Here is a 25954-nt window from a genome sequence, read left to right on the forward strand (position 1 = left end):
CTATTTCATAGGATTGGTAAAGGATTAAGTGAGCTGATATTTATAAAACACCTAAAATAATACCTACCACATAATAATCGTTATATGCATGTTTGTTAAAGAAAGTGAATTAGAGATAATTTATGGCAGGGTGATATGGGAGGATAGAGAACAAGAAGCTAATCCAGCCTGGGAGGTCAGAGAAGGCTCCCAGAGGAGGTGACGCCTGAGCCTCATCCTTGAGAGATGAGTAGAAGTTGGCCAAGGAGGAAGCTGAGAAGGGCATTCCTGGCAGATGGAGATGGATGTGCAAAGGCAGAACAAGAGAGAGCAGGACCAGGTTAGTCACCTGTGTGTAGCTGTGAAGTTGGACAAAGGCTGGGGCCACCTCCATCACCACATGACATCCTGAAGGTGTGGGGAGCCACTGAAGCAGGGAAGACACCATCGGATTTGTGTCTGGGAAGGACCGCAGTCCGGTACAGCGTTTGCCAAAGTGTGGTCTCCCGAGCACATTGTTAGAGGGAGCTTGATAACATGTATATTCCAAAAAGAAGAGAGCACATTTTGTGTTCCTCCCCACAGACTCAGAATCTTGGTGGGAGTGGAACCTAGAAATCTGCATTTCTAAACAAGCTCCCTGGGTGAGCTTTCCAACGCTCCTGGGAGCATTTGTAAACTCAAGGAAAGTTGTGCATACTCATGACACTGACTCAACAAGGAAAGAAAATTTGGGCACTACCTATTCAGAAGCGGATGGGAGGATGATGATGGGAGGCAGCTGGAGGTCCATTTTGCTCCTCTATTAAAAGGCTGAGGGTGGCTCCAATGAAGGTATTGGCCCTGAAAGGAAGAAGCGAAGACAGAGGTGTCAGGGTGATGCTGTGGACTAACAGCTGTTGGGGGCGTAGTGGGACCAGGGTGATGGGAGAAGGGGAGGCCTCCACCATGGCACATAGGAGCCTGGCTCAGGTAGTTCAGGAGATGCCTCCTTCCTTCCTCCGTTCTTGCGTTCATTCACATGGACATTTCGTCCCTCTGGATGAGTGTGCTGAAGGCTGAAGGAAATGCCCAGAACATAGACTGGAAGGTCAACCATGTGGGGCTGATGGCTCCCTGGGTCTGGATGAGGAGGCCCAGGGAGAGTGCTCAGAGCAAGAAGAGAAGAGGATGAGGACGAGGCACATGGATAAGCTGGGGCAGCGCAAGGTGGGCACCTGGGGGAGTCGCTGAGGTACGTAGGGGTCATTGGAGGTGCCCAAGGCCCAAATGGGTGCAGTGTCCTGCCTGAGGGTGGATTTCAGGGCAGAACCTCCGAGAGACCCTGTGCGAAGCCCCTGTTTGGTGACTTTGTGTTCACTGTTGGAGAAGCCCTGGCCTGGGGAGACCAGATCTCCCAGCAGCGTGGGGAAGCCGCTCCAGACCCACAGCCTGTGGACTTGCTTAGTTTGGCCCAACCAGTGTTTTCATATTTTTTAATTTATTTACTAACGTTTTAAAACTAGGCAATTTCATATAAACTTCCAGCCCCTCTTTTCAAAACCAGGCTGTCCAGCAAGCCGAGCCCACTTGCAGGGACAGCCCCTCGTAGCTGAGCCGCTGGGAGGGGGCTGCCACCTTGGGGAGCGTGAGCTCTCCCTCTCTCCTCAGCCCCCCTCTGCCGAGTGGCTGTGGGCTCCAGAGTCCGTGCCCTGTGGTGCCCGTAGAGGGAAAAGAGGACAGGGCAGAGACGAAACCTGGGCAGACAGACAGGACAGAGGCCATGAAGGAGACAGAGCAGCAGCCGAGAGGTGGGGCCCCAAAGCCAGGGAGGCAGGTGACCCGCCCCAAGCGCTAAGGGGGGCAGCTGAGGAGCTCAGCTTAGCCAGCTGTGTGCGTGTGTATGAGTAGTATATATGTGAGTGTGTGTGTGTGGTATGTATGTGAGTGTGCAGGGTGTGTATGAGAGTGTGTGGTGTGTGTGAGTGTTGCAGTGTCTATGTGAGTGTGTGGTATGTGTGAGTGTGTGATGGGTGTGAGTGGTGTACGTGAGTGTGGTGTGAGTGTGTGATGGGTGTGAGTGGCATATGTGAGTGTGGTGTGTGAGTGTGTGTCCAGAAGTTCCCCTGGCACCTTTCTTCCCTGCAGAGCCCTCACTGTCTTGTAGCCCCCGGCCCCCGTATCCTCTCCCTTATGTTCTTTGGGCCTGTTGTCTGCTGGAAAGAGACTGGCCATGCTTGGTAGAATAGTGTAGAAATTAAAGGAACATTGCCTCTGGGCAGGAGAGCGAGGAGGCCCTGAAAACCTGCCTGGCTGTTGTGACACTCGCCTCGGTTGCTCAGACCGGGCTTCCTCAGCCTCGGCCGCTCTTTGAGGTTGGCTGTCAGCGTTTGCAGCTCGCCTCTTTGTGGGCACCCCGAGGGCCCGTGGCATGTCAGGGCAGGGATTTTGCTGAGGCACAAATCTAGAGCTCCAGCTGAGAGGCCCCCATCCCGCCCTGGGGGGCAGTGGAGAGGGGGGTGCCTTCATCATTCTCTCCTCTTTGTCCTGGGTACATTTTATGGAGAAAATCACGTGCCCCGTGGAATGTGTGAATTTGGGGGTTCATGAAGATCTTAATGTGTTTTGGTGACAAACTCTGGGACTGTGACGCTTCGAATGCCAAGGGCCCGATGAACTGTGCAGTCTACTTTAAAAGCCACAATAAGTTTCCTCCTGGGTTTTCATTTTGGTGAGTTAGAGTTAAAAAGAATAAGGAATTGAAAATGAGGGCTTGCATTTTTTAAGCTGAGTTCTGTCATAATATCTTCATCTCATCTGTTTGATTTCCGAGAGTTTTAATTTTGCTTTTTCTCTGACTGCTTTGTGTCCAGCTACCACACAGAGTTAACTATCAGTGGGTAAAAAAAATCTGTAGATAAGTGACAAAATTAAGCCTGAAAAGTCACCTTTCATCACACCGTCTTAAGCTCCTGTGGTAGTTGTGTTGGGGGTGGTGGTGGTAAGAGTCTCGGGGAGCAGGCCCTTCCCTCAGCTCCGAATGAGCACTTATGTCTGTGGCTCATCTCTGGTTTTCTTCCAGGTGGGGGCCTTGTTTGTTTCTCTCTCTCCTCCCTCCCTCCCTCCCTTCTTCCTTCTTTCCTTCCTTTTTAGCTTCTGATCTTAGGGAATTTCTCCTAACAATAGACAAGAGGACAGGGATGTACGTTCACAGACGTTTATTGCATCACGGCTTCTAATGGGGAAGGCACGCGAAGTGTCCAACAGTGAACGCTCCTGCGTGCATTACACCCTGATGACATGGACCTTCCTGTGCTGACGTAGAGGTTGTCCATCACATGAAAGGACGGATGGTACTTTTACATGGGAATATGTGTGTGTGTGTCCAGTCAGCAGTGTTGATAAGTGGGGACTCTCCCATTTTAGAGCAGGGGAAGCTATGAGTTAGTAAAACTAGGAAGTGGCAGTGAAAGTAGTGAATTCAGGAGTGTCTGCAGATGCCAGACTGTGTGACAAGGAAGACAAAAGAGGAGAGAAAGCCGCAGGATGTTTTGTCAGAGTAACCACTGAATGGAGGTGAGCCAAGGACACGGTGGGAGTGGCTGGGTGGAGTTTGCTCCAAGTGCACTGACCAGCTCCCTTTTGTCTTAGCAACAGGGCTCCAGCCCTAAGCTGATGACATTAAAAAAAAAACAAACAAGAAAGTCCACCTCGAAGTGAAGTAAGTGGTAATCAGAGCGGAGCCCTGTGATGTGGAAGAGGCCCGCCCACTGCCTTGGGGGCCGGGGGTGGAGGGGGCAGTTTGTGAAGCTGCTCAGAATGAGGGCTGGGGGGCAGAATCTGAATCCTGAATGAGAGGGTGCAGTCAGGAGTATACATAGAGCACTCTGGGAACCTCTCACTGCCCTCCTGCCAATGTGGCCTCAGCGCACGGTTGCCCACGGGGGCCCAGCAAAGCCAGGCTGCCCCTGGGTGGGAGGGACAGGATGCGACACCCTCTGTGATTTATCTGGCTCAGTCTCCAGCATCACCTCTTGCCTCCCTCCCTCTTTTTCCTGTGTCCTCTAAGGGGCTGGACCCTACTGGCCAGGGGTCTGCCCCTCAGGGAACCTGGAACCCACCCATAGCTCTGCCTCTCCCCAGCCCCGGGGCTCTGCCAGAGGGTGGGATGCTGGTCTCATGAGGTCCAGATACCTTAGGGCGCAGGCCCCTCCCTCAGCTGCATTGTCGCTTTCCCTGAGGTGGCCTCCCCAAACCGCCTCCCTTCCTTTTCACCCTTCCCACAGAAGGCAGATGACTGGCCACCTTCCTGGGTGGTTGGTTTGGTGGCCTCAATGGGGTGCAGACCTTTGAGACACAGAACTCATTCATTCCTCTTGGGGGAGGGGAACAGTATCCTTGGGCCCCAGTGACTCTGTCACCCTTCCCAGCAGAACATGGACGGTCGCACGGGTTGAATCTCTGGCAGGACATCCAGCTGCACATGCACACTAAAATGTCCACTGTGGGTTCTCTGGGTGGGAAGGTTATGGGTGATTCTCACTTCTTTTTATACCTTAGTGTTGAATGGCTATTTTAGGATGAACACATGTTTATATGAATTGTAAAGATCCCTTTTCATTTTGAAAAAAGAAAAAAAAAACTCTTCTCGAGGGTGTCGAGATTGGAAACCTGTTTCCAGGTACAGTGGGTCCTTAGCCTGAGTCCACGGACGTCTGCATTGTCTCGCATGGTTTCAGGGGTGCTGTGAACCCCCGGGAATCGAAGGCAAAGCTTCTGTCCGCAGTCTTCTTTCAGGGGTGAGGATTGGTAGCTTGTATCAGCTTCTCAGAGGTGAGGCAGAGGGGGTCCAGGCCCTGAGATGGTTACGGATGGCTGGGGTTCTTTCCTAGTTCTTTTTAGGGCCTGACCTGGACGTCTCTCTGATTTCTAGCGTCTGTCATGATTTGGAGTCCTTGGTGCTTGCATCATCTAACCCAGAGGGCCCTGTTAGGTCGAGGCCAGTTATCAGTGGCCCCAGAGGAGTGCGAGGTGTCCTGGTCCCCCTGGGAGGACGCAGCTGGGCTTAAGCTCAGGCTGTGTGGGACCCCTGCCCCTGCACTCTGGAGTCCTGTGGACTGAGGTCTCAGTGGCAGATGCCAGAGGGAACGACCAGGCAGGGTGGAAATAAGAGCTTGGGACAGCCTGGGGCCGGAGCTGAGCCCCCAACCCCGTGGGAGCCACCCCTGCAGTGGCTCACTGGCTCCTGCATAGGACCAGGCTTATCACTGGCGCCAAAGCACCTACTGGATTCTCATCTAACAGTGGTTCCCCATGAGGCAACGAGAATGAGGAATGAAGAATGAGTAAGGAGGAGGATAACGAAAAAGATTGGTGTTGTATTGTGGCCCCAAGTGGATACATCAGAAAGGGAACTGGGGGTTCAACTGTGTGATAATCTTGTCTCTGTAAAACCAAGTCTCTCCGGGTGTACAGATGGGGACTTGGTTTCTCACATCACACCTGTACACGGGGTTTCTAGCCCTGCCTTTAAAAGCAAGTGACCAGAGGCAAATAGCAAAACTGTGGGCTCTGGTGTCGTGATTCTGGTTTATATTTGAGAATTACACACAGGCATCTTTATATTCATTGCAGGGTCGAGGCAGAATGTCATTTAAGACAACCTAGTGGGTTGAGGAGCACTAGGGGAATTGTGGGAATTGCCTATAAGAACAAATCATTATTCTTTGGCAGGCCAGTGAAGGAGAGAGAATTCAAGAGCCTTTTGGATTACTGGGAGAGAGAAATCAGATGACAGGGCTAGGGGTGTCTTAGCTTATGAGAAGGCGCCATCTTGGATGAGCTGAATGTATTTAAGGGAGTCAGAGAATTGGGGTGGTTGAGAGGGGAGGCGAAACTGGATTGTTGAGCGTCTGTGAAACGCGTGGACAGAGAGGGTCAGCATCCCTTCCCGCTCCCTAGGTGAAAGGAGCACCTTTTAGGAGCCTGTAAGGAGCAAGGATAATCACAGCAAGGGGAAGCAGCACTTCTGGGTCCCTTACCACATTGCAGGCACTTCGTGGTCTTTCACAATAGGTGATGTCTCAAGTCGTCCTCACCGCCACCCTGACACAGGTGTGATCATCTTCGTTTTACAGATGGAGAAAATGAGCCATGGTGAGGCGGGAGTACCTGCCCAAGGTCACGCAGCTAGGAAGTAACAGAGCCAGGAACTGAACCCCGGCCTTTGTGACTGTTTGGCCCCCAGCCCCGTGCCACCTCCTTGCATTCATAATCACGGACAGCTGTGGCAGCAGAGGTGACTGAGGATAGACTTTGGTAACTCTGGAAAAGGAGTCCCAAAGAAGAGGTGACTATAGCCCCCAGGGAGGTGGCCAGCCCAGGGCTGAGGTCCCGACAAGGGGGAGGCAGGCTCTGGAGCTAGGTGGGTAAAAAGTGGACGGTGGGCCGCGCCTTTGCTGGTGCAGTCAGTGATGTGGCTATGGGCAGCAGAGCCCGGAGCAGTGGAGGCAGAGCTGAGCCAGCACTTCAGCTCCATCATACCCGCCTTCGCTGGGATGCCTGGGGATCCCTGACACCTCACTTTAATCTCCCAGGGTGTCATTATAATCAGAGGAAGAGCTGACAAGTAAACAGCACACGTCTAGGTACCATGGGAGGCAGCCTAGAGCCGAGGCAGGGATGGCAGGAGGCAGGGGTTCGGAGGCCACCTGACTCCTTATAAGACTGACTCTTCCACGTGGGGACGCCTCTCTTTCCTGGAAGGGCCTTTATTGGCACAGTTGGCTAGGGTCAGGTCCGCATCCCTGGAGCAGTCAGCTTGACAAGGACGGGATCCTGGAGGAGCAGCGTGAATACCCCCACCACACCACAGGGTTGGCAGGGGCAAGAGCCACTACACAGAAGGAAAAGAGGGGCAGTGATCTGACCTGGGGTGGGGCCCTGACAATGCTCTGTCAAAGTCGGTGTTTAGGCACTTGTAAAGGGCTTGCATACAGCAGGCTCTTAAGGCTAGAGATGGTGGAAGAAGGCCAGGTGTGCATTCTTTTTTTAAGATTTTTGTCCTCTGCCCTGGGCCAGAGTCCTGGTATGGGGAGATGAGCTAGAGATTGTGGATGTTGGCTTGGTGCCCTGGGGGAAGGACACTGGCCTGTCTTTATGCTGGTCAAAGTGACTCTCAGGTCATGGGCTGGCTGCAGACACCTGGCTGTAACATCACCTACTGACCTTGTGGATCACCAAGTTTGTGGAAGTAACTAGGATGGCCTGAGGCCCAAGGCCAGACAGGGGCTTGTGGCCTAGGACCTGTGCTGGTAAGTTATGATCTGACCCTGACCTGGGGTCTTTTCTCTCCTTTCCTCTATTCCATGGGGACCATCAATAAAATAAGCAAAAATTAGAGGAAGCAAATTGTCGTTAGATGAGACGTGTCGCTGTAGACGAGTCCACTGTGGCGCCTGGGCCAAGGCTTGCTGGTAGGTCCTGTTCTGCCCAAGGCTGTTGACCCCTCTTGTGGTGACTTCCCACGCCCAGGATTCGAACCAACGAAACACTGGGCCGCCTGCAGCGGAGCGCGCGAACTTAACCACTCGGCCACGGGGCCAGCCCCCTCCTCTTTTCTTTTTTAATATCTCACCACCCTCCCCAATGGGATTGTAAACTCCAGGAAGCAGAGACCGTCTACTCTTATTCTCTGAGGAATTCCCAGCAGATGCTCAGTAAATGTTGGATGACTGAGTGCAAGATGCATAAATACTAGACCTGAGAGATTAGCAGGCCTGCTTACAGGCTGCGGGGCCCTGGGCAAGCCCCTTGACCAGCCTCTGCCTGAGCTGCTTTGCCTGGCTGCTGGTTACTCTTCCCAGCGTGAGGTCCAGAGCTGGAAGAAGCAGTGCGGGCCAGTTTGGCTTGTGTCCTAGTCACAGCTACGGAATGTGTGCTAATAACGCACATGGATTCATCCTCTGTGCCTTGGGGAGGGTGGAATGGGGAGAGAGGGGAGAGGCTACGCTGTCCACGCGGACAACGCCTGATTGTTTCACGATTCTAAGAAGTTTACTAGTTGCTTTTACAAGTGAGGGGGCCCAAGGAACTGCCTTAGAGATAATGTTCTCTGCCTTTTCTTTGACACTGAGACCCCACTAGCATCTTTACACAAGAAGGTTATAGATGTGCCGACAGGATGAAAGTGATTGTAGATGAGATGAGCAGATAAAGCAGCCATAAATGAGAGAGACTCCTGTCCACAAGTGGCTTATGGAAATCTCTGCTTGGAAATCACTCCTCGGGGAAGTTGCATACCCATTGGGACCAGGTCAATTATCAATAAAAGATGTCTCCTCTTCTGTTATTCATGTTGGCCATGGTGGTGCAGTAGCCCCAGGGCACTCACCTAGATTCATGGGGTTTTTACACCTACACAATGAAAGTCCTTATCCTTCCATCTATTTACCTGCCTACTGTCCCTTCCAATGCTCCCACAGTCTGTTTTTCTTGCCTGATGACATTTGAGCTGCTGTCATCTGCTTGAGGTCAGCAGATTTCTAATTGTCCCACAGGGCGGCTGGAGGAGTTGGGGACCTGGGCGAGGCCTGCCAGGAGAAGCACTGGAGCCCCAGGCCCCTCAGCCCCTGAGCTTGCCCCTCGACCCCCTTTGTCCAGGTGACCCTGGCGAGCCCAGCAGAGCTGATGTGGTGAGTCCTGCAGCAGCCAGGGCCGAGGCAGCCTCCAGCCCAGGGGCTGCTCCTTCAGGCTCCTTCGCAGCTGATGTCTCCCAGGGCTCCCTGCATGTCAGCCCTGGTGGAGCCGAGTGGACCAGGCCTCAAAGGGTGTCTTGAGCCAGCTTGCTGCCTCTTGTCTGCTGTTTGCCCATGCTGCATAGCCCTCCCTTGTCCTCCTCTCCTCTTCCGCGCGTAGCCAGCTCCCCTTCAGCCTTTCAGGCCAGCTTGGGTGTCTTCTCGAGGAAGCCTGCTTAGATGATCACCACTTCCCAGGCTGGTTGGGTAACCCTCTCCCTTAGAGCTCCCATGGTGAGGATTCAATGTGAGATTTCATCAAAAGCATGGAGCACAGTGCCTGGCTCAGAGCAGACCTTCAGTTCAACAAGGGTTTATGGAGGGCCCATCCTGTGCTCGTTGGCCGGGGAATATAAACATGAGAGAGGCACAGTCCCAGCCCTCTGGGCGTTTGAGGTGGTGGGTTGACAAAGTCTGGACACCTCTGCTTATATCTACTGGAATGTGAGCCAGGATGGCAGCCAGGACCAGGTGGGCTCATAAAAGAGGGATGTTGAAACTGCTTGGGCATTCGGGGTGGGCTTCCTGGCAGGGTGACCCCTGGGATCAGTTATGGAGTTGGCCAGATTTGGGGAACAGAGATGGGGTGCGGGTAGAGTTGCCAGCAAAGGGAGGAGCATGGGTGAGAGACATCCTGGGGAGTGGGGGCGGCTCTGAGCAGTTCAGGACAGTGAGAACCAACTTAGGGGCGGGATGCAGGGAGATGGAGCTGGGGAGACGTCTCACTCATGGTTTCTATGCACCGGAACCTCCCCTGAATGTCTGGTATCTGGAGGACCCCTCAAAGGGCCTGCATGGACTGCCCTGCGTCCTGGTGACTCAAGAAGGTGCACGTGGCACCGGGTAATCTCAGCAGCTTGTGGGCAAGGCCCACAGGCCCAGATGGCAGAGGAGGCAGCAGATAAGTCATTCTGGGTGGAAGGTCCCTGATTACCACCCAGTCTTTATCTTGGGCTTTCAAACCACTGCTTCCTGGGGTTGTGGGTGTGTCATTTGGACCCAACCACCATGGTTCCTGTCTTAGTCCATTGGGCTACTTAACAAATACCATAAACTGGGTGGCTTACAAACAACAGAAATTTTATTTCTTTGCATTCTGAAGGCTGGGAAGTCCAAGATCAAGGTGCTGGCAGATTCGGTGTCTGGTGAGGGCCCTCTTATGCATCTTCTTGCTGTAACCAAAGATGGCAGAAATAGGTCTCTTTTATAAGGTCACAATCCCATTCCTGAGGGCTCCACCCTCATGACCTAATCACTTCCCAAAGGCCTCACTTCCAAATACCATCCCTTTAGTGGTTAGGGTTTCAACACGTGAATTTTGAGAGGACACAAACGTTCAGTCTATAGCAGTTCCTAAGTGGCTGTCCCAACAGACCTTACTCCATGTGCTTACAGATAAACCAGCAAACCGTGGAGACTCTGGGATGCCCAGGGATCCATGGCCCACTGTCCCTGTGTCACTCATGTTATGTCTTCTTAGCTGCACCTGTCCCTGGCCCAGACTCAAAGGGACTGTGCCCAAGGCATGGCCAAGGGGCCACCTGTGGTACCATTTCATAAAGGAGCAGAGTCAAGGACTGTGGGGTGCCACACAACCAGGAGAATGGGATCATTAAGATGCTGCCTTAGGACATCTACTTTTCCTCATTCCCTTGCTCCGGCACAAATCCCCCATAGTAAATTACCTCCAACACCTGGGTTGTGTGTTAGCAGTTCTGGCCCCTTCCTGGAAAGAAAGTGGCTCTAGGACCAGCCAAAGAGCTAATTTTGAGTTGATGAAGCACCAGCGCTTGTTTTAACATGGCTAACGCAAGTAATGAATGAAAATATGCTAATAGTAAAAAAAAAAAAAAAAAAAAAGGTGTATCTAGACATTATAGAAAGATATATATATTTCTATTCGTATAGGACGTATGTAACATTCTTACTATAAATATATATATATGTGTGTGTATATATAAAACAATGTAGACATTTATAGAAAAACAAGTAAAAAATACTTCTTCTCACCCCATTCCACCCATTGCCCGGAGGAAACTACTGCTGCATGGTGACGGATGTCCTTGTGGACATTCTTCTTTGCATTTACGTAATAAACAAATGCCTGTATATTCATCCATTTATCGTTTGGTTTTTCTTTACTCAAAGAGGATCATGTAAATATCCAGTGACTTGGTTTATTTGCTTCATTTATCTTTGATTCTTTTCCGTTGTTTTTAACGGTGGCAGAATATTCTAGTATGGATATAACATTCTGTTCTGCTAATGATGGATATTTAGGTTATTTTCCTTTTTTGTTATTACAAACAGCACTCAGTGAATCTCTTTGGCCATACAGCTTTGTGATGGGAATTGATATCTTTGTCGAATAGATTCCAAGATGTAGAATAATGGGATCAGGGACAAAGGACATTTTGGTGGCTACTGCCGAATACTCCCTTCAAAAAGTCATTCCACCACTTTCCGCTCTCACCTGCAGCGTATGGAGGTATAGGCTTCACACCTTTGCCGGTACTGATATTATTATTAAAACACAATTTTCTAGTCTGATTCGGGGAATCATCTCCTATTGTGTTTATTTTGTATTTTTTAAAATATGAATAATGAGCATCTTTTCATGTTTATTGCCATTGGTATTTATTTTTCTGTAATTAGCCTGCTCATATCATTTACTGATTTTTCAGTTGTAGGAACTCATATGCACTTTGGATATTAATAATTTGTTGTGTATGTTGCAAATATTTTCCTTTCAGTGATTTGCTTGTCTTTTACCTTTGCTTATAACTTCTATTTGCCAAAGGAAATTAGGAAATTGAAATGAATTTAGACTGGTGATTGGGCCCTGTTTTAGCTATTGTTCAAATGTGTATATGTATATGTTATGGTGATTAATAAACTTTTTAGAAGTTAAGTGATTCATAAGCACATCTATTTTCATGTATTTCCTCAGTTGGTAGTTACTAAAAATACAGCTATTATTGTGTAGAGAGTTCCAGAAAATCTGAGATGCTACAAAGAGGTTTCTCATACATGGGAATATTGGGGACCACCGACCCAGAAAATAGACTTAACATCTGCTTGTAAATAATTGATAACATATTAGTCACGACTTACTTGGCTGAAAGTAACTGAACCCCAACTCAAACTAGCTCAAGCAAGAAGAGGACTTGCTCAGCTTACATACCTGGGACATCTAAAGGAGCTTCTGGCTTCAGCCACATCTGGACCCAGGGGCTCAAAGGATGGATGTCCTCAGGTCTTTCTCTCTCTCTGATTAACTCCCTTCATTTCTTGGTCTGGCTTGTCTCTACTTAGCATCTTTTTCACTGCTGACAGAGGCTGTCCACGGAGGGACAAATGGCTGGGGCAACCCCAAGTTTCCATTCTTAGAGATCAGCATGTAGAATTCTAGTGTCTCTGTACAGCTCCTCTCTCAAGGAAAAGGAGTCCAGTTGCTCCATCGCTGTCCTCATCGATCCTGTTCACATGTCCACCACTAGCCAGGGGGCAGGGACATTATGACTGATGGTGGTTCAATCAGAACCACAAAGGGAGGGGAAGGAGTGGTTCGCCAACAGAAAGAGGGGTGCTGGATGGACAGACATAGCAGACTGCAGGGCCCGTGCGTGACTTCCAGGAGACTGTAGGGGAGCAGCTACCTGGAGACAGAGAGTGGGCTTGGGATGGGGCTCCATCCGCCGTGTACGCCCTGGGCAGCTGCCTCGGCTCCCCCGGATCCAAGGTTCTCTTCTCTGTAAAGTAGTCTTGGGAGGATTAGTGAATGATGCCTGCGATGGGGCTCTGGGGCCACAAACTGCGAATCAGGTGATATCAAATAAGACATGTCAGACACCACGTCTCGCCCCTTGTAGGTCTGAGTAGGTGATGGTTTCCTTCCTCAGTATTTACTAGAATTCTGAGGGTGTTAGGAATGAGGTGGTCGGGTTGCATGAGGTTGGTGTGTAAGTTCTTCCTTCCCACTGTGAGCGAGGCCCCTTTCTCTGGGGTAGCCCACCCAGTGTTGCATGATAATTATTGGTGAGGAGAGGGCAATGGCTTTGAGAAAGAGGCAGGGCACAGTGGGGCTCAGGAAACAGGATGGGCAGCTGACCGTGTGCTCTCCACTAAAGTCTGCCCTGATGCAGAGGGTGAGAATAGTTCATCAAAGTGGAGATGCAGCCGCACGCAGGGCCCCTACCGCTGGTTCCTGTGACCGCATGTCGTGACCTGCTCTGCTTTCCTGGCAGTCCACCTGATCCCAGTGTCGACGGCTAAGAATGGAGTGAGTGGCAGGAGTCGGAAGAGGATCCTGCCGGACCCGGTGACGGAGCCCCCGGTGACGGACCCTGTCTACGAGGCTCGTTTGTACTGCAACATCCCCAGTGTGGCTGAGCGCAGCATGGAAGGTAGGCCTGGCGGCACTGCCCAACTTGGTGCCCAGATGGACACCCCTCAAGGGCCTAGTTCTTCAAGCAGCACAGCATGGTGGCAAGGAACCCGATGGCCGGGGCTCCAACCCTGCAGTGGCCACTAGGCGTGCCCTTGAATGAGTTCTTAAGTCAGCTCCACATCTGTAAAATGCGGTACCTACTCACAGGGCTGCTGGGGGGATTACGTACCTGCTTGAGCAGCACGCGGCTCATGAGAAGCCTTCCACCAGGGTTTGCCGTTGTCATGATTTTTAGTGATACATCAGCAAGACGGATGGGTGGCCGTGGCAGGCCCTAGGGCGTCGCCTCAGCCACCCCCTTTTCTGGGTTGGCTCCCTTGGGACTTAGGACATCCACGGGATGCCCTGTTGGCATCCTGCAGTGACGGGGTGGGAAAATAGGATCTCTACGTTGAGTTTGGCTTTTTTGAAAGTGTATCAGAGTGATGCTGAACATGTATCTGCTGGTGCTCTGCCTTGCCTCCTGAGAGCTCTAAAGCAGGAGTCGTTGTTTCCAGCATTGCTGTGGGCCTCCCCTAGTCTTTGGAGGGGAGTGAGTCCACATGAATGGTCTCACTCCTGTTTCACTGGCCTCCGGCCCCCAGCCGCACGCCCAGAACCTCCTGTGACTTTTGGGGGTCTGGGACGTAAGCAGCCCTCTCACAGTCCCCTGCCCTGCCTTGTGAGTCTATTCAGGGGTCTCCACCCAGCACAGCACCATCCAGTGTGGTCACCCCTCCCCACTCCTGCACAGTGAAAAGGGCTGACACTTCCCGAGTGATAACCAGATGACATGCTCCTCTCTCACAGGTCACGCTCCGCATCATTTTAAGCTGGTCTCAGTGCATGTGCTCATTCGACATGGGGACAGGTACCCACTGTATGTCATTCCCAAAACGAAGCGACCGGAAATTGACTGCACTCTGGTGGCTAACAGGTAAATTGCACTTTTTCTAAAAGTCATTTTCAAGAATCTGTTATCTCTGTCCAAATCAGAATGCTGACTGGAGAATTACGGGATGGGGAGTGACCTACACTGGTTGAGCGAGTACTCTTTGCCAGGAGTCTGATCTTCAGAACAATCTTGCATGTTAATGCCTTTTCACGGTTGAGAAGACAGAGGCCCAGAGAGGTGCAGACACCTGTGTGAGGCCACTCAGCAGATAAACTGAGATTTGAGCCCAGGCTCAGCTGAGGCTCACTGTCTCACCCTGCTGTTCTTCAGTTTGAGAAGCAGCTGGGACATGGTGCGGTGAACACTGGGTTAGGAGTCCTCAGACCTTGGCTTGGCACTTCCGTTCAGGGCAGCAGCTAAGTCCCTTAGTCTCTCTGAGCGTCAGCCTTCTAGCTCTAAAATGGGGATACCGGTGCTGACCAGGCAGGGCTGGGGTGAGGAGTAAGTGAGATGACAGAGGGGAATGCGTGCTATCAGTTGCAAAGTCATATAAATGTAAGATATTACTTCAACCTTTTAATTTTTCATGGGAGTAGAGACAGCCTGCTGTTGGATGAGCCCTTAGGATGAAAAATAATTGAAAAGAGAGTGGAAATTGTGCATATGGAAATGGCATGGCTCTAAAATTAGAGGCACGGTTAGCCATAAGGAGATGGGCCAGACCTCAGCAGACGTGTCTGTGGGCACGTAACCTCCCGAGCAGAGTTCACTGGATGAGGAGAGAAGACGGGGGGGGGGGGGGGGACGACGTGACTGGGATGGAATGCTTCTGGGTGCCGGCCCGCCCCGGGCAGGGCCAGCCTGGGGACCCACAGATTGCCTCCCTGCAGCCAGGCTGTTCTTTCACAGTGGACTGCAGAGTGAAGCTGGGAGTTTCAGGTTCTCTTCGCATCTCAGCCTTCTCATGGTCCAGTATTACGGGAAGATTAAGTGAACCATTTCATGTAAACATCATGAAATACTCTGTGACCGGAGGCCTTCACACACTTTTCATTTCCTGCTGGAGGTCCTGAGGCTCGCGCCCTGGGTATTTGTGCCTCTCTTCTATGTTCAGCAAGCACAGATGCATGTCCTAGTGTCCCGTGGGTTGGAAAACACCCTGGACGCAGTCCGGCCCATGTCAGAGTGCCCTGCAGACACTGGCTTTCTTCCTCCAGTCTCTGTCGTGCTGTGCCAGCCTCCCCGCTGGGACCCTCTGCCCCTGCCATACCCCTTCTTGCAGGCCCCTCACTCCTTCAGGCCTTGCACCTGCCATCTGGCTTGCTTGGGCCCCATCCCTGCTTGGCCCACTTCTGCAGCCTGTGCAAAGCGCCCTGAGATGCTGCCCCCTCTGGGAGACCTCTCCTGGTGTATCGGGATGGATTCTCTGCTTGTATCGGGCGCTGTCGCTGCCTCACCCAAACAAACGGGGGACGTACGGGAAGGGTGTCAGAACAAAATACCTAATGGCCAGACCTTAACTGGCCTTAGGACTAGGGCAAGGGCGGAGGCCACTTGCTGTGCTGGGAATTTAGCCCTTTAGTTTCTGGATCATGAGGATGGGCTGGAGTTTCTGGGGTGGCAGGAAGGCGCAGGGTAGGGTACAGGGAGGGCAGCCCCAGGAAGTGGCTTTGCTCCATCAGGTACCACAGAGTTTCCATGTTGTTAACAACTGGCATAGTCCTGCCATCGCATACGGGCTGGACATCCACCCTTTGAACAGCCTGGGCACAGACGGGCCCCTAGGCCTCTTGAATTGGCCAGACCCAGGCCAGCCTCCAGGACTTTGTGGACAGTACTATGCCTCAGCCCTGGTGACCCGCAGCTTCTGCTCCCCTTTCTCTAGCGGGGCTTCAAATTCCCAGATGTGAGAATTTGAGTGGCTCAGCTCAGTCCACAGGTCTGTCTCCAGACCAGTCACCTGTTGTGGAAAGGTCCCTGGGCACCGTGAGGCCTCTGGGGGCCACCCTGGCTGTTCCCAGAGAAGGCGCCCATTGGGCAGGGCCGTCTGGCTGCATGCAGGGCCTTCCCTGTGCACCCCGGTACTTTGCAGCTTGTCCTCCCAGCATCATTGTCTCTGCCCTCCCTGCACCACCGCTCCTCCAGGGCACTGGGACTTACTCCTTCCTGAAATCCTGGTGCCCAGCCTGAGCCTGGCATGTAATAGTTGGTGGACTGGGTTGGTTGCAGAATGAATTCAGGACCTCAGAGAGAATCGCAAGTCATAATTGCCTCTCATGTGTTCCTATCACGTGCCTCGTAGTAGATGTGAGCCTCAGCCCTGGAATCCTCTGAGGCCTTTGTAACGTGTGTGATGTAGGGCAGGTCACTTCACCCCTGAGCCTCAGTAGTCTGTTCTGGAATGTGGGGGTGGTAATCCCCCCCTTGTCACATCCTTGTGGAGTCTGCCTAAGGTGATGGAGTAAAGCACTGAGCCTGATCTGTGGTGTCGTGTCATTTACCGCAGCAGCCTGGAGGTCTTCTGGGGTCCTGCCTCTTTCCTCTCAGAGTGGGGTGGTCACAAGGCTGAGCCAGGTCCCAGGGCCCCTCATTCTGTCACAGTGATGACAGGATCCTCTGATGGGACCATTGCTGGAGCTCCCACCTGAGAAGCATGGTTCCTGGGGACCCGCTGCCCCGGCTGCCTCTGCTCTCATTTTCCCTGGCCTTGATCTCTTGGCCTAGTTTTATATTACTGAACGTTCTGTATTTTTAGGAGCTACTTCACATTCTTTGTAGAAAGAGGGTGGAGTATGCATTTTTAATTAATGTCATTTTAATCAATTCCATCTTTAAAAACAAGATAAGTTGCCTTGTTATAAGCAAGCACTTAGAGTATGCCTGAGCAGGACTCCCCGCCAAGTGGACCCACTTGGGGCCTCTGAATCCCCTGGGACTGCGGGATCCACGTCACCAGCAGTGCCTGTTGCCTTCCCAGGTGTTAGTTCCACCTCAGGAATTACTTATTTTTATGGCCTCCTAAAAGGCGCTGAGTTCTGGCGTGCGCCTGTTGCTCTAGTCTAGTGAACGGGGTCTCTGGGCCCCCAGGCAGGGGTGCGTGCGCTGAATCAGCAGCCAGATGCATGTATGGGTTGGTTGCCCTGGTATTTCCCTTCCCGATGACACATTCCATGGCTCTCAAAGTCTTTGTGGTGGAAGCTGCCTCTTTGTGAATGCCACGTGCCTTGTGACAAAGATGCTATTTTAACCCTCATAGGACTACATTTAGCCAGCACTAAGGCTATTAGCCATTGATATGCTGTGTTTAGTAAGTGCTTATTTTTTTGCATTCATGAATATGAATCAGATATTCTTCTCTACATCCAAGGAAGAAAAGAATATTCACTTCAATCAGCATTTATTCAATAAACTTTATTTTTAAACTCCTATCATGTGCCAGGTTCTGTCATATGTGCCTGGCTCATGTACCAGGAGGTGGCACGTGAGCAGGCACCTAAATGAAGTGAAGGAGCCAGGCCTATGAAGATCTGGGGGAAGAGTGTTCCTGATGGAGGGAACAGCAAGTGCAAAGGGCCTGAGGCTGGGAGAGCTGGGCTTGTATGAGTAACAATAAGACCAGTATGTGGCTGGACTGGAGAAGTGAGGGGGAGAGAGTGGGCTTCGAAGGATTTACAGAAGAAAGGCTGTTCCTGCCTTCAGAGGCCTCACTTACCTCTAGAGAGACAGACCTGGTGCCCGGGGCATGGTAAGCCAGCGTGGGTGGTAACAGCAGCAGTAGTGTTAGAGAAAGAAGTGGAAGAAGAGCAAGAAGTAGAAGTGGAAGTAGTTTGGTACCGTATTTGGGGGCATGGGCCAGAAGAGGGGCGGCCTGACTCAGTTTAGGCAGGCAGGGGAGATGGGATGATAGATCAGGGAAGACCACCGAGAGAAAGGGACGTAAAGGGTGTGCAGGAACAAGTCAGGTAGCAGCTGATGATAAACGGTACCTGCGGTGGTGAGACTTACCTGTGCAGAGGTGTGGGGAGGTGGGCCGCTCAGCCCACAGGTGTGAGCGTGAAGTGGAGAGTGGGTAGCAACTAGATCATCTGACGCTTTGAATGCCCAGCTAAAGAGTGTGGACTCCAAGCATTTACGTCAGGTAAAGCAGAAGATCCAGAAAGCTAAAGACTGAGAAGAGTGCACTGAGTTTATCTTTCTAGAATCTCATTTTATTAATAATATAAAATAATAATTTCTTCAACTAGCACAAATTGTAAGGCGGCGAGGGAGCTGGGGAGTGAAGGAATGAGATTATGAAGATCTCTGGCCGCCATGATGTGGAGGATGGATTGGAGGCTGGCAGTGGTGTTTACGTTGTTATGGGGATAACGACCCAGAAGAAAGACTTCACACAGAGTCAGAGCCCAGGCCCTTAAAGTGACCTACAGGGCTCCTGTGCTCACCCCTTACCCGTCTGACCTCACCCGCTGCCCTCCTTGCCCTCACTCACTGCTTCAGCCACCCTGGGCCTCACTCTCCTTCCTGCACACGGCTTTTCACTGCCCGTATCCTCTCTCCAGACGGCTGTTCCCCAGGTAGCGTTATGGCCAGTTCTCTCACCTCCTGCAAGTCTTTGCTCAAATGTCACCTTCTCAGTAGGACTACTCAGAACACTCTAGTTAAAATTCAGTGGACTTTTCCTTCTGTCCCTGTCTCCCAGGTCCTCCTTACTTGCTCTTCTTTTTGATAAACGCATCAAACATTTCACAGCATGTCTTACCTTCTAACACACACATACATGTATAGTGTTCGCTGTATGTTGTCTGTTTCCCTGAGCTAGAATGTGAGCTCCTGAGGGCACTGGTGTTCGTTTGCTTTTGTTCAGTGCTGCTGTATCCCAAGTGCCTCGGACAGTGCCTGGCACATGGGAGGAACACAATAAATATTTGTTGAATGAATAAATGATGGAGGCTGGAACTCAGGGAGTCGCAGCAGAGGTGGGGGGCAGGGGATCTGAGAGAAAGTTATAAGGTGGGATGGATGGGCCTTGGTGATAGGTTGGGTGGGAGTAAGAGAGAAAGAGAGGACAGGGCCCCGGTTTCTGACTGGGCATCTGGCCAGAGGTGGTACCCCTCCCTGGAGTAGAGAGCTCAGATGGCAGGAAGGGAGGGAGGTTATGTGGACAAGTTGCCCTCCTGAGTTTGAGCTATCATCAGACATCCCAGCAGTAATTTCTAGAAGGCAGTATAGGCTGTGTAGTTGCGGGGCTCAGGAGCATTGTCTTGCTGGGAGATAGAGGTTGGTTTGAGAGTTGAACGTGCAGATGGCAGTGGAAGCTGTGGGCTTGAGTGGGATCCCAGAGCCTGTGCAGTGAGGGAAGGGCCAAAGCACAGCCCCGGGACACACCAGCCTGTAGCCGCACAGAGAGAAAGGAGGGTCCCGGGAGAAGATGGTGACGTTGCACACAGGGAAGAAGGCAGGAGAGCGATGTTATGAGAGCAGAGGGTGGGCACAGTTCCAGGGAGCAGAGGGGCAGTTAATCACGTCAGGTAAAGCAGAAGGTCCAGAATGCTAAAGACTGAGAAGAGTGTATTGAGTTTATCTTTCTAGAATCTCATTTTATTAATAATATAAAATAATAAATTCTTCAATTTGCACAAATTGTAAAAATCTTTGGTATGAATTCATTGCAGTTTCCAGCCATGAAAGCTCTTCTGGATTGTGTTTTCTGATAACAGTGTCGCTGGTCTGATCCCTCTTCTCAGCTTGTCTTAATGTTCTGTGCAGAACTCAGTAATCGCTCAGATTATAGCTAAGCACAGGAAATTTCTCACGGGTGGGTAGATTAGCCTCGGGGTTCCGTCTCAGGCTTTGTGGCATAAATAGGTGTGAACAGTGCATATAAAAATGTAAATAAGAACTCTGAAGTGAATGGTTTGAAGGCTTAAGATAATAGCACTTTCAAGTCTTTCAATTTTCCACATGAAAACAGATTTCCCAGTGAGGTGACAATAACATGAGTTTTTCCTGAAGAAAAATTCATCCTCACAGATAGAATCATTTCTCTGCTAGTCAGGGTAAGGCTAGGCTGTTGTGACAAAGAGACCCAAGTATATGTTACCTTAAATAACAAAGAAGTTTTTGTGAAGTTCTGTGTGAAGTTCTGAGATGAGAGTTCCGGGACCTGACTTGCCTCCTCCTGGTCATTCAGGGCCCCAGGTTCCTTCCAGGTCTCTGCTGCCACCATGCCCTCAGGATGTCTACATGATTGAACCAGGGCTGCTGCCGTGCGGGAACGGTGGCCAGAGGGAATGAAGAGTGTGAAGGGGGCACACTCGTGATCTGAAAGCCTAAGCCCAGAGGTGGCATACCTCCTCCCATTCCATTGGCAAAATGTAGCTCTACCTAACCACTAGGACCTCAGAAACGGGATCCAACCAAGTTCCCAAGAAGAGAATAGATGTTCGTGTATTAAAGAAAAACCAGAACTAGACAGTAGTTAAAGCAGTGAAAACAGATTTTATTCAGGAACTAACGCAGTAGGGGAAAAGAGACCTTGGTATAAAACTAGGCTTAATTCCAAATATGGCATGGACAGGTGGGAATTTGTCAGAGCCAAGGAGCAGGGTCGGGGGGAGTGGACGGAAAATTACTAAGTGGAGACGTCGGGGGTGAGGGGGAATTCCGGCTAAACCGACCTGGCAGAATTCTTGCTGAAGTCGGGCCGGGGTGATCAGACACCATCTGGGGATGAGGAATTTGATCAGATATCGGAGTGATCAAAAATCAGGAGTGGGCGATTCCGGCTAAACCCACTTAGCAGGATTTTCGCTAAAACTGCGTGATGCAAAGAGGGACAGAAATCCAAAGATGGACATGAAAGTCCAAGGAAGAGGGTTCAGAGGAAGCTATCTAAAGTTTGGTCAAAGAGAGTCTTTGTCACAATTAGTAGTCTCACCCACAAAGGCCTTTATTATTAATATTTCCATCAAAATCTGAATATTTTAATAAATACTATGGGAGCTTGCCATATTCGTTGTTATAGATTATGGAAGGCTTGGGCTTTCCATGAAGCTCCTAAGGCTGGGGCACCTCCCACTTGACTTCATTCACATGTGGTTTGGGAGTAGCTACCATGTGCTGGGTGCCCTCTCAGTTCCAGGGATGGAGCAGTGGACCCGGCAGGCAGGACCTGGTCATTCAGATCCAGGACAGGCTGAGGACTCAGGTTACCTGGTCCTCTTCTGGTTTAAAAGCTCCAGCCATTTGTTATCTCTTCTGTAAGTGACGTTTTTCTTCTATGAATCTTCATCTTTCCATACCAAAAACAAGCTCTCCTGAATCCCGTTAGGTATTAACGCATCATTAAGCAGTCAGATGCCCTGAAAACCCAGGACGTCTCAGCGAACACTTTCAGTTGTGAAATTTCATTTTTAATATTGGCAGAAAAGCTTTCTTAGATCTTCAGAAATCACCAACTGGAAATAATGGCCTGGAACAGAACGTTTGACTCCTGTTAATGGATAGCCTTTGTTTATGTGGATTCATATTGGCAACTTCATTATCAGTCTGGAAATTTTATTCCCCAGTTTGCAAATATTTGTATTTTAGCCTCAAGAAAAATAATATGTTCTCTGTTTTTATGGACAGACATGATGCCCTCATGCAATCCAGGGTAATTTATTAGACTGTATTGTGTATCAGGATTAGCATTCTCTAATTTTAAAACGTATTTTTTAAAAGATGGATTTTTTTTTAGCTTTATGTTTTTGAAAGATAATAAACCCATTTCAGCAGCCTTTTTAAAAGCATTGCCACAGTTAATTGGGCATTCAGACAGCAGGGGTCTGCCATCAGCACAATTTATCTTTGCTTCTTTTCATGCTGATTTAGTCTAATAGGGAACGACTCTATCTGTCCACTTCCTTTCTGCTGGAAAATGTATGTACTTTCCATAGGCCATCTCATTATTCAGAGAAAAGGTGTGTATATTCATAGGCCATCTCATTATTCAGAGAAAATGTGTATATATTCACAGGTCATTTCATTATTCAGGGAAATTTTACATTAGTGACTAGAAAGATAAATTTTGATTTACCACATGTACTTCATGGCAGAAATATAATGTCAGATCTAAGGAAAAAACTGTTTTTTAGCTATGTTACCACCCCACATGAAATGAGATGCTGTATGTGCAAAATGCATAGTGAACTGTAGAGAGCAATAGAGATCTTGGTTAACCTAATCAGTCAATTTTCTTTAAAGGAGATTTTCCAGCGGTCAGATAAGTTAAGGATTAGGGGTTACCCAGGTGAAGGTTGGGGTAGGTTTTCCAGGAGGAAGAGGCAGCATGTGGGAAGTCAGAGGCCTGAAAGAACGAAGTGTGTTGGGGGAACAGAAGGTGGTTGGCTGCGTGTGGCCAGAGCACAACATTAGAGTGGAGAGGACCGGGGGCCCTGAGCCTCAGTGAGGTGGGGCCAGAACAGACTGACGGGCCATGCATGGCTCCTTCCGGAAGGTGTTAATGTGGAAGAGCAGTGACGAGTTGAGGTTGCCTTTTGAGTCCATCTCTCTGGCTGTGGAGAAGGCGAGACTGGACTGCAGGTAGACAAGGGGGAGCCCCTGCCATCCAGACAGAAGCTGCCTGAGCCAGAAGCCAGGCAGTGGCTGCAGGGACGCAGGAGAGAGGGCTGGAAAAGCCCCAGGAGGACATGTCTGCAGGACTGGAGGCAGGTGGCATGTGTAGGGGCAGGGAAGGGAGAAATGAAGGAGGACTCCCAGCCTAGGCATGACTGCCTGGTGGGGGTCGGGGGCCTCCTGGAGAGGGAGAGAGGAGGGGCGCAGCTTGGGGAGCCTGGAGGTGGAGGGCGAAGCTGGCTCCCACAGTGCTGAGAGTGACGGGCGCTTCTGCAGGGCTTCAGGGCTCAGGCCGGCCTCACGGAGCCGGCCGGATCTGATGTGTAGGTGTCAGTGGCCAAGTAGTATTGAAATTAGAATTTAAAAGTGATTGAGCCAGTACCTATTATCGTAAGAAAGGGCATAACACACTTGGGATTTTGTTTGCTGAAGTTGAAACCGTTGTGGCCTGTTTTGGAGCAGGCTGACTACTAATTCTCTGTGTTGTCTCTTTAGGAAACCGTATCACCCTAAACTGGAAGCTTTCGTTAGTCACATGTCAAAAGGACCCGGAGCCTCTTTCGAAAGCCCCCTACACTCCCTGCCTCTTTACCCCAATCACCCGCTGTGTGAGATGGGGGAGCTCACGCAGACAGGTACGTGTGGCCGCGTCCCCTCACTTGCCTCCTGCCCACTCCTCCATCTGGCACACATCTGGAGCAGAGGCTCCTGTGCAGGGCGCTCGCTGTGGGCTCACAGGGGTAAATACGGACTGGCCTCGCAAGTGGTTCTGAGCCCCCAGGGTATCTAATTAGACATCTGATTTCTAAAAATTAAAAATTACCCTTTTTCTTATCACAAAAGCAATATATGTTCATGGAAGAGAAATTAGGAAAGTAGATTAAGCAAAAGGAAGAAAAATTTAAAGCACCCATAATTCCACCAAAGAAATTAGTAATCTTTCTTCCTGTGTTAATGCACGCATGTGCACGTGCACACACAGTGTTATCTTTCTAAACACACTGTTTTGTAACCCACTTTTTCACTTAATATATTGTGATACTCTTTCCCTATCAATGAATATTCATCAACCACATCATTTCTGATGACTACATATTGTTCCACTATGGGTGGGCCATAATTTACGTGACCAGTCCCGTGTTCTTAGATACTTCAAACCAAACACCTGCTAGGGTCTCAGGGAGAAGCACATATGGCAGATCCCCACTGAGCACGGGGTTCGTGTGGCCGAGCGTGTTCCTCACGGGAGCCCATCTTTCCCTCTGCAGCTCTGTTCATACCATTGTGCAGCCAGTTCACTGTCAGGTAGGTTGGTGACTTAATTGAGGTGCCACCTTTGTGGGGAAGAGACGGAACTGGTGGTCCCCCAAGAGGTTCCAGATTCCTACTTCTTCCTCCCGGGGCCTCAGAGGACCTTTGCTTGGCCACAGCCTTCCTGGAAAAATCAAGAGGATCCATTGGCCATGTTCTGCTTTCTTGTTGCACCAGCATCTTAGGACCTCAGCTTTGACGGAAGGAAGGTCTCTGTCCCATAGTTGCCCTGTTGGGTTCTGCCATGATTTGAAAGCCATTATTACTGGGGAGAATGAGTGAGTGACAAAGTGGGGCAAGCTGAAGGCTCTGGAGGAACAGCCCTGAAGAAGGAGTTTGTCAAAAGCTTTTGATAATTCGTTCCACATGCACAAGCTCCACGTTAGTTTAAAGCAGGCAATCTCATCCTACCAGATCCAGCACCCCTTTTATTAACAGGTATTTTGTGGTGCTCGCTTAACTACCCTGAAGTGAAATCTAAATATAATATAACCAAATATATACGTAAGTTTTAAAAAACAGTTATATCGGGCACCCTAACTGTAATACAAAGGAGAAACAAAAGGACGCTAATTTATTACATATTTCTGTGTATCTCAGTGTAAACGCTTGGGCACGCCTGCCCTGGAAAATAGAACGAAGTGATCAATTGCTTACACTTAAACGGGATTGGTCACCATGACAGTTACACACGCGGAACAACTGAGGGATGTTGTATTGGTGACTCTAATACCAGGTCGGGACATGATTTTTTTGACAAGTTCTGATCAAAACAAAATACAGATGTCCCTTAATTTATATTGCATTTCTGGAAAGTTCAGTGAATGTTAATGTTATGCAAAAATGGTTTTGTGTTTATGGACGCAAAAAACAGATTCTAGGCTAAAGGATTTAGATGGGTTTTCGCATGTGGGAATGTCTCGCGGTACATTCAGAAATCATGTGGGACAGAGAACAGTTCCTGCAGACTGTCTAGCCCCCGGCTCCCACCTACTCGGTGTCGGGAACATTCCTCCTCATATTACTGTGACAACCCAACCCCCAAACCCTCCCGAGGGCAGAACCAGCCTTGCTGAGAACCACTGGTTAAACTCTCTGGTTGCAAGTGACAGACACCAACTAAAGCAAAAAAGGGACATTTATTATTATAAGGATTCAGGGTGCCTCATGGACTCTAAGGGCATGAGACTGGAACCAGGAATAAAAAAGCTGTCTGTCCCCACCTCTATGATTGGGCTGTGTGTCTGTCCACAAAGTGAGAGTCCTAGCCACATCCAGAGACAAACTTGCAAGTCCAAATTCTTGAGAGTGAGAATGTGATGGGGTCTTGAGGGTCAGGTGACTCTGCATCGGGCAGTGGGGGCCCAGCCTCTGGATCTAGGGCCTGTTCCCTGAGAAGAGGTGGGGGGAGGTGGCCTCACACACTTAGAGACGGTCATTCATTCTGGCCTTTCTTCTCAGTTGCTGTATTATCAGCATCATTTTGCTAAATTAGTATTACTCGAGAAATCATTTTTGTAGTACTGTTTGCTCCTGTTCCCTTATTCACTTTTAATGGTCACTTTTATCTTCTATTTTCAATTTCATTACAAATGCATAGCTGTTATAATAACCATTTATAACTGGCACACTTTTAGCACCCCACAGGAACTATATAAGATAAGATGGATCCTTAGTGCTTACCCTGCCCAAGATGCTTTGGCAGCTGCTCAGTGTCGGGGAGCGGGGTGGCTGGATGAATAAGATGCTCCCGTGCGTGTCCTAAAGGAGCTGCAGCCCCAGTGGGATGACACGCACGGAGTCACTAACTGCACTGCGCAAGCTGCACGGTCTTCCAGATAAACTCATTCTTGGAGTAGGCAGACCTGTAAATCGGGGGCAGTGCTATTCCCGCAGAGCTGGCGGTGAGTTCAATTAGAGCACGTGTGAAGTGCCCAGCACAGGGCGAGC

At 50.2% G+C, this 25954-nt stretch overlaps 1 protein-coding gene across 6 annotated transcripts in view; it reads left to right on the plus strand.

Annotated features, from left to right (window-relative positions):
* The window catches only part of PXYLP1 (2-phosphoxylose phosphatase 1), a 68066-nt gene that overhangs the window by 37859 nt on the left and 4253 nt on the right, over window positions 1-25954 (plus strand). For all 6 annotated transcript variants that reach the window (XM_070576196.1, XM_070576197.1, XM_070576198.1 and 3 more), the window contains 3 exons: window positions 13001-13159; window positions 13993-14119; window positions 23189-23328. In XM_070576196.1, the coding sequence (XP_070432297.1) occupies window positions 13001-13159; window positions 13993-14119; window positions 23189-23328 (426 nt within the window). The remainder of the gene's footprint in view (window positions 1-13000; window positions 13160-13992; window positions 14120-23188; window positions 23329-25954) is intronic.

Source organism: Equus przewalskii, chromosome 15 (assembly GCF_037783145.1).
Source record: "Equus przewalskii isolate Varuska chromosome 15, EquPr2, whole genome shotgun sequence".
Classification (NCBI taxonomy): Eukaryota; Metazoa; Chordata; class Mammalia; order Perissodactyla; family Equidae; genus Equus; species Equus przewalskii.